The sequence below is a fragment of the Kryptolebias marmoratus genome, linkage group LG15 (genome assembly GCF_001649575.2).
Source record: "Kryptolebias marmoratus isolate JLee-2015 linkage group LG15, ASM164957v2, whole genome shotgun sequence".
Lineage (NCBI taxonomy): Eukaryota > Metazoa > Chordata > Actinopteri > Cyprinodontiformes > Rivulidae > Kryptolebias > Kryptolebias marmoratus.
The window spans coordinates 23417075-23432022 of NC_051444.1; the positions used below are offsets into that span (position 1 = coordinate 23417075).

The 14948-nt window shown below is 39.9% G+C and overlaps 2 protein-coding genes across 4 annotated transcripts in view; one reads left to right on the plus strand and one right to left on the minus strand.

Annotated features, from left to right (window-relative positions):
- The first annotated feature begins 1502 nt into the window (after nucleotides 1–1502).
- Nucleotides 1503–7439, plus strand: anp32a (acidic (leucine-rich) nuclear phosphoprotein 32 family, member A). 2 transcript variants are annotated; one of them, XM_017414285.3, is made up of 8 exons: nucleotides 1503–1720; nucleotides 3571–3720; nucleotides 3799–3921; nucleotides 4618–4816; nucleotides 4922–5037; nucleotides 5121–5175; nucleotides 6134–6145; nucleotides 7017–7439. In XM_017414285.3, the coding sequence occupies exons 1-8, from the start codon at nucleotides 1667–1669 to the stop codon at nucleotides 7250–7252; spliced, it is 945 nt and encodes a 314-aa protein (XP_017269774.1). In that variant the 5' UTR covers nucleotides 1503–1666; the 3' UTR covers nucleotides 7253–7439. The 2 variants fall into 2 exon arrangements, with proteins under 2 accessions (XP_017269774.1, XP_017269773.1); XM_017414284.3 differs by having other exon boundaries at nucleotides 6134–7439.
- A 2977-nt stretch (nucleotides 7440–10416) lies between these two features.
- The window catches only part of coro2ba (coronin, actin binding protein, 2Ba), a 38763-nt gene continuing 34231 nt past the window's right edge, over nucleotides 10417–14948 (minus strand). For both annotated transcript variants that reach the window (XM_017414170.3, XM_017414171.3), the window contains exons 8-12: nucleotides 14714–14810; nucleotides 14270–14382; nucleotides 13765–13855; nucleotides 12410–12549; nucleotides 10417–11772 (exon numbers count right to left, since the gene is read on the minus strand). In XM_017414170.3, the coding sequence (XP_017269659.1) occupies nucleotides 11638–11772; nucleotides 12410–12549; nucleotides 13765–13855; nucleotides 14270–14382; nucleotides 14714–14810 (576 nt within the window). In that variant the 3' untranslated portion in view covers nucleotides 10417–11637. The remainder of the gene's footprint in view (nucleotides 11773–12409; nucleotides 12550–13764; nucleotides 13856–14269; nucleotides 14383–14713; nucleotides 14811–14948) is intronic.

Consider the following 14948-nt stretch of genomic DNA (forward strand, 5'->3'; position numbering starts at 1 on the left):
CGTTTACTCACTACTTACTCTGTCTGACAGCAGCCAGAGCTTCATTTTAGGGGATTTTCTTCCCTATTTTTTCATATTTAAATATGAGAAATAAATTGTAAAACGTGTGATTATAGGCAATATGTAATACAGAAAAAAAACAACCTTCAAATCTTTAAAAGGATGTAAAACAAATCCTGTTATTTAAACCATAGTTGTGGGTATTTAAAATAAAACATGTGCCTGATGGCAGAAGAGCAGATTGTGGAGAAGCGGATAAAAGATGTTTGGTGACGCCCCGTGGGATCTGAAGACATCGTCTCTTTCACTCTGAAAATGTGGACAGAGAGCAGGATGCCTCCAGTGATTATATTCATCATTACAGCCGACCAATTAGAGACTCTTCATCTGTAGCCGTCCTGCTGAACCAATCTGAAGACTATGCTTCCCCCTTGTGAAGAAGTCCAGAACAGCATCGAATGTGCCTCATTTTAATCATTATTTGAACCAGCAAGCAGCAGCGGCGAGAAGTTCAGCTGCTGCACGCCACTCATCGGAGGCTTGACTGATCAAACAGCAAAGTGTCTATTCAGCTGAGTTAAGCTTTAATTTCTGTGTAACATAAAAGTTAAAAATGTGCAAAACTAACAAAACATTGATTACTAGTCTACTAGCTAATTCACCTGTGATCCAAGGATGGTTTGCAGCTGATTATTTACATAAAAAACTACAAACCAAACATGCTTTAGGATATTTCTGCATATATATTTATGCTCATTTTAAATTGCATATCTTTCTTACCTTTATGTTCATATGCATTAAATCTTTCAGTGCAAATATATAATTGAAGTGATATCAATATATATTATATCCTGTTATCTATAAATGAGGTAAATGTAAATAATTAGATAATACATTTTATATATTTTAAATGAATTTCATTTAAAAGCCTAATAATTAGAGGTAAAAATGACACCCCATGTCACTGATCTGTAATAAAAACAAAATGAGAACAGAAGTAGCTTTAAAAAAAATAGCTTGGCACATCACAAATGTCTTTGAAAATTTAAAACATTATTTTGATGGGTTTTCTTTTTTTCAATGAATAACTTGTATTTATACACTCTTTCCTGCTTCTATAATGAGCTTGAGGATGCTAAAAGAATATTTTTGAGCATCTATTGTGCTCTTTACTATCCAAAGTGAGATTTTTTTTAATATAAGGACAAATGTGTTGTCAGTCCCCTCTTGTAAATGAGACTACCTGTCTAAATATAATAAAAAAAGGATGCATTGTCACATAAAAATTAAACAAATCTACTTCAACACAAGGATTGTGATTTAGGTTCAGGTTTATTGGTGATAGATTTACATTGGTACATGGTTTCAGTGAAATAAAATCCAATTTTGTTATTTCCATGTGAACTTAAACAACCAAACCTCGACAACAAGACCCCACCCAGCTCGGTAGGAGCGCCCTGATTGGCCCGCGCGTCTGTAAATCCGCTCCCCCCTGAATCCGCTCTTCCCATTGGTCGGCGGTGACGACAATCCCGAGACGTGCTCCCGCCCACCAAGCGGATCAAGTTTGAATGAACAACAGCAGAGAGTCTGCTCTGGAGGTGGTAGTTGCATTTGCAGTAATTATTAAAAGTGTGTCTCGTTATCAGTGGCGCGCGGACCCAGGATGGACATGAAGAAAAGAATTCACCTAGAGTTGCGGAACCGCACTCCGTCGGATGTAAGTCGGGGGGCCTCGCATCTTTCTGTGATGTTCCACTCTCTCTCTCCCTCTCTGCTAATGGAGAACATTTCGTGTTGATGTCTCGGCAGCGTGTGTGTGTGTGCGTGCGTGCAGAGGGGGGGGTGATACAAAGTTTCCTCCAAGTTAAAAAAGATGATGGAGACGTCGGGTCATATTGTTGCTTTGCGGTCGTGTTTACAGTCGCTGCGGGTCCGGCGCTTTAAACTTTTGTGCGGCTCCAACCTTTGGATGTGTGGTTTGAGAATGTAGCTTTTATTCTCCCCTTCTTTCTTTATAAACCAGGCAAGCAGCACGAGAAGCCATATTTGTAACTTTTCGTCTCTGAACGCGCCCCTTTTAGCGTTTAGCACCCTGTTGTTGTTGTTGACTCGCTGATTAGGACGGGCTTTCCCCGGTGTGTGCACTCACGTAAACATTTAAAGCCGTGCGCTTGGCGGGTTAATGATGCGGCTAGTTACAGTCGAGAAATGATAAAACGCTGCATAAAGGAAGACACGGGCTTGTTCCAGCTGCCTGCCGCCTACATTGTTGCTCGGAGTGCCCCGCTGAAGTGGCTCATGTCCGAGCAGGTGACGGCGGGGAGACTGGAGCCCGTCCAGCCGCCCAACGGGAGCCGAGGTACGCATTGATGATGGCTGAAGGGGAGCGCTGCTAGCGCGGACAGCCAGCGACGTCGATGCTGGATAAAAATCAAATAAATAAATAAAACACGCCGAGATGAATCCCCGACACACCCCTGGGTCAGTTTATCCCCGCTCAGGCTGCCTTTTAGCGGGACCAGTCTTCGGCGACGAAGCGAGCCGTGATGGCAGCAAGCGCTCGTGCCGCCGCCGTTGCTCCAGTTTTCCCCCCACAACTAGGACAAGCCGCCGCCATTTTACCCAGAAACAAAGGCAGCCCGAAACACAGTGAAAGCCCGTTCATTCGACACAAACGACGGATGATTAATCATACCTTCTTCTTATTAGAAGTCTACACTCGCCACCAGTCCAATCGGTGAGTGTTTACCACGAGCAACAACGAAACGTTTGCCTGGCAGCTATCTAATCGGCTTTAGCGGCCCCTCCTACTCACGGATGACCCTGTGCACGACTCGTAGGTCTGCTCGGCTCCGGTTTGTTTGGGCTCAACGCGCCTCTGCGCGGCTTCAGAGACGCGCGGACGCGTCTCTTTATTGTTCTGCCACTCGGTTGCGAACGAAGCGAACGGCCGCGGCCACCTTTCTCCGTTAGTTTCTCCTGAAAACGAATCTAAAATTTGTTATTTACGCAGTTTAAAAAAAAGCCAAAATATCGCGAGAACTTGGAGGCGCGAGATGTGTTCCGACCGTTGAAGGTTGTTGATGGACGGTTGTCTCGCCGGTTGATTGGCTGAGTCACGTTCAAGGCTCAGGTGAAATAATCCGACAACAGCACACCTGCGACCGCATAACGCCGATTTAATTTAAATATCAGGATGTCACGAACACGAACAGCTCACGGCAGAATTTGGCCACAGCCCGTATATATTTATTTATTTTCTGGGACTTTTACGCTAGTTTATCACCTGTTTGACAGATGTGACACTTCTTTTAACACACTGTGTCATGTATCTTTAAAGTAGTCATAAGCCAGGGTGACTAAGACAAAGTAACAATGCAAATACTATTACTTACTTTATCATTAATATTATTATGAGCACAATTTAGGAAAACCATTGAAATTACAGTTTTGCACTGGTAAATATTTAACATTCAAAAATAAAACTTAAGGACTTCTTGTTTGACCCTTTTGTTTATTTGCATTTTATGTAAATACTAAGCACTGAGCACACTAACTTTTCTGCAGGTTAAAGAACTCGTGCTGGACAACTGTCGCTCAAACGAAGGCAAGATCGAGGGCCTGACGGATGAGTTCGAGGAGCTGGAGTTTTTAAGCACAATCAACGTTGGACTAATGACGGTTGCCCACTTGCCAAAGCTAAAGAAACTCAAAAAGGTGAGCGCCTTTCTGCACAGAGCAAGTCTAGAACTTTTGTGGTTTTTCAGTGTTTTGATCGTTGGTATCGATCGACAGCTTGAACTCAGCGATAACAGGATCTCGGGAGGGCTGGAGGTTCTGGCAGAGAAGTGTCCGAACCTCACACATCTCAACCTCAGTGGCAACAAGATAAAAGACCTCAGCACAATAGAACCATTGGTAAGTGATGCCCAGAGAGGACTAAACTGGGTAAAATGCACACTCCTGGAATACTTCAAGTAAAATGAGAGGTGCAGTCTGATTTTAAAAAAGCATAAAAATTACACCTAACTTTTTCTAATGTAGGTCTACAGAAATGTAGATTTCTTTGACTGATATTTCCACTGTCACAACAAAAACATCTTCATAGCATCTTGAAGCCACATTTAGTTTTGCTTTTCTGCTGATCCATATTGTACCTGCATATTTTATGCCCTTTAGCTTTAAAAAAACATGTATACGGTGAGTGCACACACATGCAGGGCTTTCCTTGCCAAATGTTTGAAGTTACTCGTGCAAACAATATCTTTGTCTTTAAAAATTAATGGCCTATTTTACACCTCAGTTCTCTACCAGCCCTTTTAAAGCTGGTTCAGTGGGATGCTAGAAGAGCAATGTGAACTCTCGCTGGAGTCAAGATTGTCATTTAACCCGACAAAGAACTTTATAGAGTCTGAAACGAAGTGTCTGACAAAACCTACAGACGTCGGCTCTGTTTTAAAATTGACGAATCAAGAATATTTACTTATAAATTGGTCTAATAAGAAGGAAAATGGTTTAAGATTGGATGCAGCCACTCGCCGCTTGGACATGATACAACAGAAATCTTTGGGGAAAATGAAACGTTTGTCAAACTGAGTGTTTTTGTTTTGGCAGAAAGAACTGGGGGCTCTGAAAAGCCTCGATCTGTTTAACTGTGAAGTGACGAACCTGAACGAATACAGAGACAACGTCTTCAAGCTCTTACCGCAGCTCACGTACCTGGACGGGTACGACAAGGACGACAAAGAGGCACCCGATTCTGACGGCGAGGTCTATGCAGAGGGCTTGGATGATGAAGAGGACGATGAAGATGGTAAGTGTGAGGCCTGACCTTCATGCAGACGGCTTCGCTTGGTTTGACATAGAACGCCTTGCGGACATTTTGCCCGAGTATAAACCACCTCCTGCTTTCACTCAGATGTCGATGAGGACGAGTACGATGAAGACGCTCCACCTGGAGACGAGGAGGACGAAGAGGGAGAGGAAGATGAGGAGGAGAATGAAGATGACGACGAGGAGGAACTGAGTGGAGAGGTGGGCGAGATGAAATGACTTTTTATTTCTTAAACATTAAATGGCAATAAAAGTAACTGATCTTTTCTTGTCTTTGAATAAAGGAGGAAGAGGAGGAGGACTTGAATGACAAAGAGGTTGATGACGAGGATGATGAAGGTGGGCCTTTTAAACAACAGATTGATTTGACCACACTTACTTTTTTACCTGAGCGATCACTTTTCATGCGAGTTCATCTAAAATCAAAAGCACCACAGTCTAAGGTGTCTGTCAGGCACCGTTCAGGTCATGAAAACATCCCGCTGAGCAACGCGGCGCCCTCATGCTCAGGATCCTACGAGCCACAAGATTTATCATAATTAATAATTATCACCATGACAGTATATTGTGCCTGGTGTTCTTAAATTAATGAGAAAAGTGGACAAAATAAAAAGTATAAAGTCTAAAAATCTATCTACGGCAAAGGAACGGTTATTTTTGTTACTGTCAGTTTGTCACAAAGACACAATTTACCATTTCTTTAGTTAAATCTATGAAAAACACCAATGTTCCTAAAGATCCACATTTATAATTAGTTCTTTACCAAGTTTAGTGTCGACACAACCCTGGTTCACTCCTTCAGTTTACAAGCATCTCTTTAATCTGATCCATAGGTCAGAGTTAGGTTGGTTTAATAATCCTTGACAAGAAATTCTGACTCCCTGGAAACAAAATATAAAGAAATTAGGACTTTTTACACTGCATCTTGTGATATACTCTATATCAGGAGTAGGCAATCCTGGTCCTCCTGCATGTTTTCCTTGTTTCTCTGCTCCACTGGTTAAATCACCTCTTCATGTTCTGCAGAAACCTGTTAATCAGTAATTGATTCAAATCAGGTGTGTTGGAGCAGAGAAACAAGGAAAACCTGCAGGATGGTGGCCCTCGAGGACCAGGGTTGACCACTCCTGCTCTATATTGTTGAGCACCATTCAATCTTAAAACCTGGAGATGTTGATCTTGGTCCAGATCAGGCCCGGTGTGAACAGAGGCATTCTAATGCTTCACATTTCAGTGTAAATTCAGAAGGTCAACATTTCTTTACTCTAACCCTAATAATGTGATCCTCATTTTGTAGAGGAAGAGCGAGGTCAGAAGAGAAAACGGGAGCTGGATGAAGAAGGAGAGGAGGATGAAGACGATTGAGCACCTGATGTAAGCTAAGTTGTGAACTGTTTTAAACGTGTATCTCCCGCTCACTTCCCCACAAACCCACATCTGTTTTTTTTTTGTTGTTGTTTTTTTTAAGTTTTGTTTTGTTTTTTTCCTCCCAGTCTCATATTGCAGCAGGGGTGGTTTTTGTTGTTATTGGCCAGTCAGATTGAAGGGGATATCTGGAGGAGGAAAAAAAGTTTTAACTCCTGTACCTTTTTGATGCTCCCAGTTTCTTCAGTCCACTTTTACCTGCTTTGTGGACACTTGTTTTGTAATATTAGATAATGGCAACAAGAAACCTTCCTGAGAAATGTTTGGTTTGTTTTTGTTTTCACACTATTTGTGTAAGACCAGTTTCAGATGGGTTATGTATTTTAAGACCTCCCCCTTCAAAAAAAACAACCTAAAACAAACAAAAAAGTGCATGTCTAATACATTTTAAAGTCAACTACTGGATTTCATGTATGGCTGTCTTCTCCTCGTCTTAACTTTGTTTGAATTTCTTTGTTTCTTTTTGATTTTATAGTATAAGTTATGTTTTTGTAGTGTCATCATTATGCCAATACCCTCTGCTGTCCTGGTGTGAAACTTCTGTCTGAACGTGCACAGTGTGATCCTTGCAGGGCTTTTTTTTTTTTCTTTTCTTTAAATCATGACAAAAAAACATGTCTGCCTTTGTCAAAGCCGCTCCTCCTCAAACCCTCAGCTTTGATAGTTCGGATATTACGTGTTCTTGTAAATAATGACCAAATCTATTTTTTTGTATTCTCTTTGATGACGGCAGACATCGAAACAAAACAACTGAGGTAAAACTATGAATTGTAATAAGATATTAAATATGTATGCTGCTTTAGCTAAAATACGCAGTGGGAAATTTCTTGAATTTGAACTTTGTATGCGTAAACTTTCCAGAAAATGTACAACATCAGAATGCATTGTTGTTGTTTTTTTTTGTTTGTTTGTTTTTTTTTTTTTTCTTGCTCTGGTAGATGGTAAAAGAAGTACCTGCTATAAATCAAGGTTACACCTGCATCTTATGTGAAAGTTTATTGTTTCAAAGTGTAAACTGTGGAAAACAGTCAGTTATTTGGACTTTAATTTCTTCTATATACGCAATGGTCAAATTGGCCTACCTCAGTAATCTTTTCTCACTCTGGTAAATCTATTGTCATTCAATGTTGTTTATTTTTTTCCTCCCCTCCACTTCAATAAATCCCTTTTTTATATAACTTGGGAGTTTGTGGTTTTTGTGTGACATGTTAAACCAAAAGTGCAGAATTATAGGTTTGATACCAGTCGTCATTTTGGTTCCTAACACAAAAAAAACAAGGATAATTTGTACAGAAGCATTGCTGTGACCAAGTTAACTCCAACAAAGCTGTTTGACTGGCATTCACTAGAAAAACAAAAAAGGAACAGTTCAAGGTCAATGTGTTTCATTAAGTTACTAAAGTCAATTTCACAACCAATTTTGCCTTGTCCCTAAGTGTGAATGGTTGTTTGTCTCCATGTGTCCCTGTGATGGACTGAAGACCTGTCCAGGATGTCCCCCGCCTCTCGCACAGTGACTGCTGGGCATAGACACCAGCTCCGGGTAAAGAAGATGGATGGTTGGATGGGTCTTACCTTTTCAAAAAAAGTGAACAGTCAAAGGAAGTGGTATTCTGCGGAGCTGTGGTTGGTATTGTATCTTCAGTAGATGGTGTTAAGTAAGTTCACAGGTTGGAATATCAACATATATTATAAAAAAGACACAGGACCAGAAGCTGGACGGGTGTGTAGGTGAGACTTGTGTATCAACGGTACATCTCCACATCCCTGGTGTGCAGATTGTAGCTCCACAGATGCAATATACCAGCACCCAAAATACTGACATCTTGGCTTCAGTTTTGGTCAACGGAAGCTATTGGAGTCGCTTCATCCATCTTTATTGGTGTTTCTAATTTGGAATATCAGGCAGAAATCAAGCTAACAGGTGGTCAAATTGTGGCCAGTTTTTTTTTTTTTTTTGCAGTGGTGTTAATCCTTGTCCTGGATGGTCACTATCCTGCATGTTTTTAGATGTTTCCCTACTCTTGAGCAGGTCTTCAGGTTCTGCAGAAGACTGTTAATCACTGTCATTCGAATCAGGTGTGTCAAAGCAGAGAAATGACCAAAACATGCAGGATAGTGGCCCTCCAGGACCAGGGTTGGACACCACTGATGTGGAGGTTCATGTGAACGATATTTTATAAACCTGGACGCCGCTGTCATATTTGCATTACACAGTTGTTTCCATTGAAACCTATGGTTTAGATAGAAGTCCCAAAGGTGACAGAAATACCTCTTTGAAAGGGCTCCAATGAACACAATAAACCGAACAAAAAAACTGTCTGATGGAAAAGTTAAATAAAATCGTGCTTGCTTGAACTGTTTGGTTTTTACACTCATTACGTGTCTGTTTGTACTTAACACAGTTCGGGGCAACATAACATTTCACCTGTTTGTGATTTTAAAAGATGTTATCAGTCCCAGCAATGAGACATATGCGTACCTTTTTTATCGATTACATTTTTTTTAGTTACAATCTAAAAAATTAACATGACGAATAATTGCTACATTTTAGACCCTTTAACTTTGATATTGTTCAGTTCGACAGTAGCCAACACCACAAGCTTGCTAGTCAGACCAGACAGGATTCAGCTGTGGGGAGGAGAAAGACGGCTAAAGCAGTCCTCTTTGCTGTTAAAACTGCAGTGCAGCTCATTCTGAGGATGAATCAGACAGGACAGAGTTCAAAAGGTCGAGCAATATCATACTATTTAGGAGTAGAAGATTTCCACGAGTTCATTAAAACTGAAATTTAAATCCCTTCGTGCTTTTCTTATTTGACCTTTACCCAGAGCACATTACAGGTGTGTTTGACCTCATGTGAGCACTGTTGAAATGACAAGATGTTAAAGGCTTGAATCCGACTAAATTTGGTCTAAAAGTGAAAGTTTTGTTACTGTTAATGTCTAGTTTTAGATCTGCATTTACCCATGATCCGTTAGAAATAAAAGAATATAAATAACCCTGCATTCTAACAAGGACTGAGCTCAGAGCCTCTGTAGATCAGGTTTGTTGCATATTCCACAACACTAAACAACCACAGAAATTAGAATAGAACAATCTTTTATTCGTCCTTCAGCAGGAAAATCCACAAATTATGAAACTGCCAGTTGCCCCACATTATAAGACTATATTCAACACGCCTGTGGTCTGACGTGCAGTAACTAGATTTTGTATGTGTATTTTCATGAGTTTGTGCCCTCATTTAATGACATAATTAGGCACCTAGTGACCAATTTGGTGACCTGGACCATGACTGGTAATGGACCACAGTCGACTTCAGTGTAGACTACTATGTAATTATCTGTGACAGCATTGTAAAGGTTTATAAAATAATGTTTGCTATGACAGATTTAGAGCCTGAAGTTGTTTTGGAGCTGACCCCACTTGGACTAGTCTTTAGCTTTGTCAGATTCTCCAACCTCTTACTGTTCTGAGCAAGTTCTACTTCAGGTAAGACGCTGACTACAGACAGCAACTTTCCAAAACATCAGTATCAGCTATGCTTTTAAAATGTGATAATTTTTTTTTGTCCTCCACCGACATGACACATCCTTTAACTGCACAACTTTCACTTCAACTTCCTGTTTCTGCAGCTCCATCCGTCCACGGGATTCACTTCTAGCTGTCTACTTTTCTGTAACCTTTATTTTGTTTTCCTGCAGAAAAATACACAATTACCATTATCGTTTGTATCACTTCTTAGCGTTTGCATAATAACAACACAGGCTGTTTTTGTGATTTTTTTTCTCTTTGGCGCCATGACCTTGTTATTTCTGCTTTGATGCAACAAAGAAAGCATTGTGGTCTTCAGTCCCGTACAAATTCCCTTCTCGTAATGCATTCAGTAGATTTTTCTTCCTCTGTCTTATATTACAGAGAGCAAAATCAAGGATAAAACAAAAAAGCATGTCATTAAACCTGCATAGAAAAATCCAGCTGTTAATAGAGGTTAATATAACCAAATTAAGTCTAATTTTGTGGCCTTTTATAAAATGGGGCTTTTTAAACTGTCATTTAGTCGAAGTTATTTGACGATTCAAATGAAGTAAAGGAAAACGACCCAAAGTATTTAAACCAAAATTAGACCTTTAAAAAGTAAACACATCTCAGTTATAGTGAAGTACATAGTTTAAATGCAAAAGAACAGTATTTACTACAGTTTGTATTGTTAAGAATAGGCAATAATACAACTTCCTACCTTATCTGAAGTTATGCTGTTGGAGTCTTACAATTCACGGTGCTGCCCACACAAACCTTGCACCATTTCAACAAGAGACATTCAGCGCAACCTACCAAGCATCACCATCGTTACTTGTGCAGCCACATCATACAAAAACAACTGGATTAAGAAATATAGGCTATTAGCTAAAAAAAAAAAAAAAGGTCAAATGTTTCAAATAAATAGAAGCAAATATACATCACCTCCAATTCTCAAAATCAGCTGTGTCAACGCTGTGACAATGCTTCCCTCGGGACTGTGTGCGCGAGTAGTTACACAGGTCCACCATCTGTGACGTAATGCCCCCTCTACCATTTTCACCACTTTTTTAAATACGGAACGGCAAAAAACATCCGCTCTTCTGGCTGCATTCGTAGAAGTGTGTGTGTGTGTCAGTGCTGCAAAGTCAGTTTAAGGACAACGGAGGTGAAAAAAAACAAAATGCAGGATCCATGTCTGCAGAAGTCTCCCCATCTGTCAGATGCAAAACTATTTTCACATCTGCTGCTCTGAGGTGGCGATGCAGCGCGCGGCTAACAGTGGGATCTAAGGCCTTAGGGGGGAGAAATAGTTGGGAGCCTGTAAAAGCATTTTCATCATCCAGTTTTGTTGCAACATAAAAAAGGGATTTCAGAGTTGATTTGGTTGGTACTGAAGGATAAGTCTGATTGGACTTTTTTTTTTTGCATGGTTATCAAGGCATTGCCACGTGAAAAACAGGGCAGGTATAGTGACAGAAATACTCAGGTGCTGCGGTCAAAAATATACTCTAAATGATCGTAACACTACAGGCTGTGCTGAATCAGACATGTGTTCATTTATATAAACAGAAAATGTCGTCAACCAAAAGTTATACAGGAGGAAATCCCTGAAATCCCTACCATCAATACTTATGATAATTAATACTACTACATTATTCTAGTAATTGCATCAGTTAAGATGTTATTCATCAGTCATCATGTATTTGTACGCTATGCAGGGCAGCAAAAATGATGGTATAAATGTGATATTCTTTTTTTTTTTAAAAAAAAGCAAAGAGGTCAGGTTCAGAAGCTTGTCGGAGGTCAGAACTGGGAGTAAAAGAAGCAGCTTTGCCAGTTCAGGAGGCTCGGAGGTCAGACGTTGTTGGGGCTAACGTTCTTCAGGTTGTTCAGCTCCAGCTCCAGCTGCCGTATTCGCACGTCCTTGGTGGTCAGCTCCTCTTTCAGCCGCCGCAGCTCATCCTGCTGCCGGAAGAACATCCGCAGGAGCTGCGTAATGAAAGAAAGACATGAGCGCAAGCATGAAGATGCATGTCACAGGAGAAGTTTGCATCACGTATCATTATGGAAAAAAGCCCTTTTTGTAGTCAACACACTTTCCCAACATCTCTAACCTTCCCCTTTAACAAAGATGTATCTTTGACACCAGGGGCGTCACTAGGTTTTAAGGACAAGGGGGGCTTAGCCCCGAGGAGATGCACAGGATGTGAGCAAACGTAGTGGGCGAGAACAAAATTTCTCAAACAGCTAACAAAACCTGGGTTGCTTTTCCACATTTTTGGACACATTTAACAGATGCCTTACTGTGTAAACATTTTAAGCAACCAATTATATTTTTATTCAGAACATCAAACAAGAAATATGTTTACAGTTTTAACAAGAAAAATGAACATATTTTTTATTTTAATTTTGTGAATTATATGGTTATTTATTTAAACTCATATTCTGGCCACATTATATTGAATTTTTGTAAAAAAAAATAAAATAATTTTTTGACATCAAAATTATTTAGGGGGGCTTGAAAACATTTTAGGGGGGCTTCAGCCCCCCTAAAACAGGCCTAGTGACGCCACTGTTTGACACGTACAAACCCTCATAAATCTCCTGTCGAGTGATGTACAAATACCTCATTCTCTGTCCTGGGTGGTACGTTCTCCAGCAGGTCGATCCCGTTGACTACCGCACTCTTCTTTTCCTTCACTGGGGCCTTGAACACCAGCTGGTTTGGACGATTGTAACCCTCCTTTAAGGACATCAGGACAGGGTCTGTTTGAAACACAGAGCAAAATTTCTTGAATAAACAGGTGCAGGCCTGCATAATGCACAATATGCATTATAATAAAACAAGTTTAATATCAGAGCTTAGTTCAAATTGTCAGATGTGTAGTGAGCAGGTAATGAACAAAGAGTTTCGATTAACTGTGAGAAGCTCCACCTGCTCCCTTAATGATAGGAAAATCAGACTGTAACAACATTTATATGTTGTCATAGTTCTACTGGACTTTGCATGTAAAATTAAAAAATCCTGCTGTCATCTGAAGTCGGTCAGTGTCCTGCATTTAGGTGCTGATTAAATACTGACCAATTTAATCCCAAAAGATGTTTACTCAAGGACATATTTTCCATTATTCATTCAATCTATTATATATATATATATATATATATATATACACATCGTCATTCTGATCTTCAGTAAAAGTCTTCCCATTTAACCAGAATATTTTTTAATTATTAACTCACATAATTTTCAGCATAAGAAGAAAAAATAAAACTACTCTTGGAAACTCAAATCTACTCAAGCCACATTCCCTGCCGTGCACCCAGGAAGCTGCAGTTAGACTACAGTAAGAAATAATAATTAAAGACATGTGGACTGTGCATCACGACACAAAAACCACATATATAAAATCAATGATCAACAATAGACTGTATATGTATTTTTAATATTTAGTTTCAATTTACTGAGACGTTTATTAAACAGTTACCATCGGAGTTAATTCGTCCGTATTGCCATACACTAGAGAATTAATTTCATAAAAAACATTTGATTTGATCATTGAAGGGATTTGCCTCTTGATTGCGAAGTTTAATGTTTAACATCTTTCTGTCTCGACCTAAACAGCAGCCGGAAGCCTGTTCAGGTTTCTGCAACAAATGAGCAAATTTCCTCTCTTATTCTAATAGTGGAAACAGGGTTTTCTCATTAGGATCTTTTTTCTTTACTTTCCATTAATAGGCTTCTTTCTGAATAAAGTCAGAGCATAGGTTTTCTTGTCTTTGTATTTTTATTTGTCATATTGATGTATTTTGATGTGAACATGCTCAGAGACTAAAGCAGAGAGTCTGAGTTAACGTAAGATCAAAACTCCTGTTGCAGATATTTTAGGCTCTGTCAAGCCCGACTAAGGCAAGAAAGCCCAGCTTTGTTGAACTCGCTTCGCAGCATACCCCTCTGCGCATTGAGTGTTTTTTTTTTTTTACCTCTATTGATCCCGCTCAGCCATTCGCTGGCTGACAGGGCGGGTTCAGTTCCAGCTGTCATCGGGTAAATGTCCTCCTGGTACGTATCTGACTGTTAACACACATTTTCAACTGTTTTAACAACACTTGCTATCAGCAGATATTTCACGTTATAATACAGTAAATATCTGAAACTGTAGTTAAAAGGCTGTTTTATAAAATGTCACTATCTCTAATAGCACATCTAAAAGGACCGACCTCTCAGTCTTTACTTTAAGTTTATGTCTTTACACATTTTCTTTCCATCATAAATATGTTCTGCCATTTGTTCTAAATTTTAAGCGATAAATTCAAAATAATGTCATTGAATCCTGATGAAATACCCCTCATTAGTTGATCACATTCAATTCTATTAGTACAAACATCATGACAAACCATTGCTGAGAGATGTAAAGCAACATTTCACACATTTCAACAGCTTTTTAGCTTCCAAGAGTTGTATATATATATATATAGTCCCACTTACTCGTCTTGGCACAATCATGGAAATGGGCTCAATCAGACCCTTCAGGGTCACTAGTTTGTAGAAGCGAAACACCTCGCAGGCTGCCACATCCAGCCCGTGCTTTGGCATCACACCTGCAGACGAGAAGAGAAACGCTGCGGTGACACAATCGTTTTGACAACGTGACATTCATCCCCTGAATCCATGGCAAATTAAATGTCACTAAGACCCACACAAACACAACCCCCCCTGCTGCTGTGACACATTTCTGGACAAGTTAGTCGGGCTCATTATGTTTTTAGATTGTTCGTGTTTTTTCAGAGCAATTTTCAGAGCGACACCGAGGCTGAGCTCATCTTCTGATTCATTCTCTCCTTCCACCTCTAAAGGATTTCTAATAAAGTACATTTCTCTTTCTGGTTTTGGCAGGAAACACCATATATTGCTGAAGAACTCCTGACTTACCTAGTCCTTTCTGTGGGGCCGGGGACCTGAACTCCATTAGATACTGAATGTATGGCTTCTCTGTGGTTATTTCAAAGTAACGGATGTTGCCATCCCCCTGCAAAGGCAGCAAAATTCATGCATCCTTAAAATGACTTTATTCAACCTCTGGAGCTATTTTGCAGTTAACGGGGTATTTAAAAAACAGAAGCAGCCAAAATTAAGAATAAAGACAGAAATAAAGAAATGGCTCAAG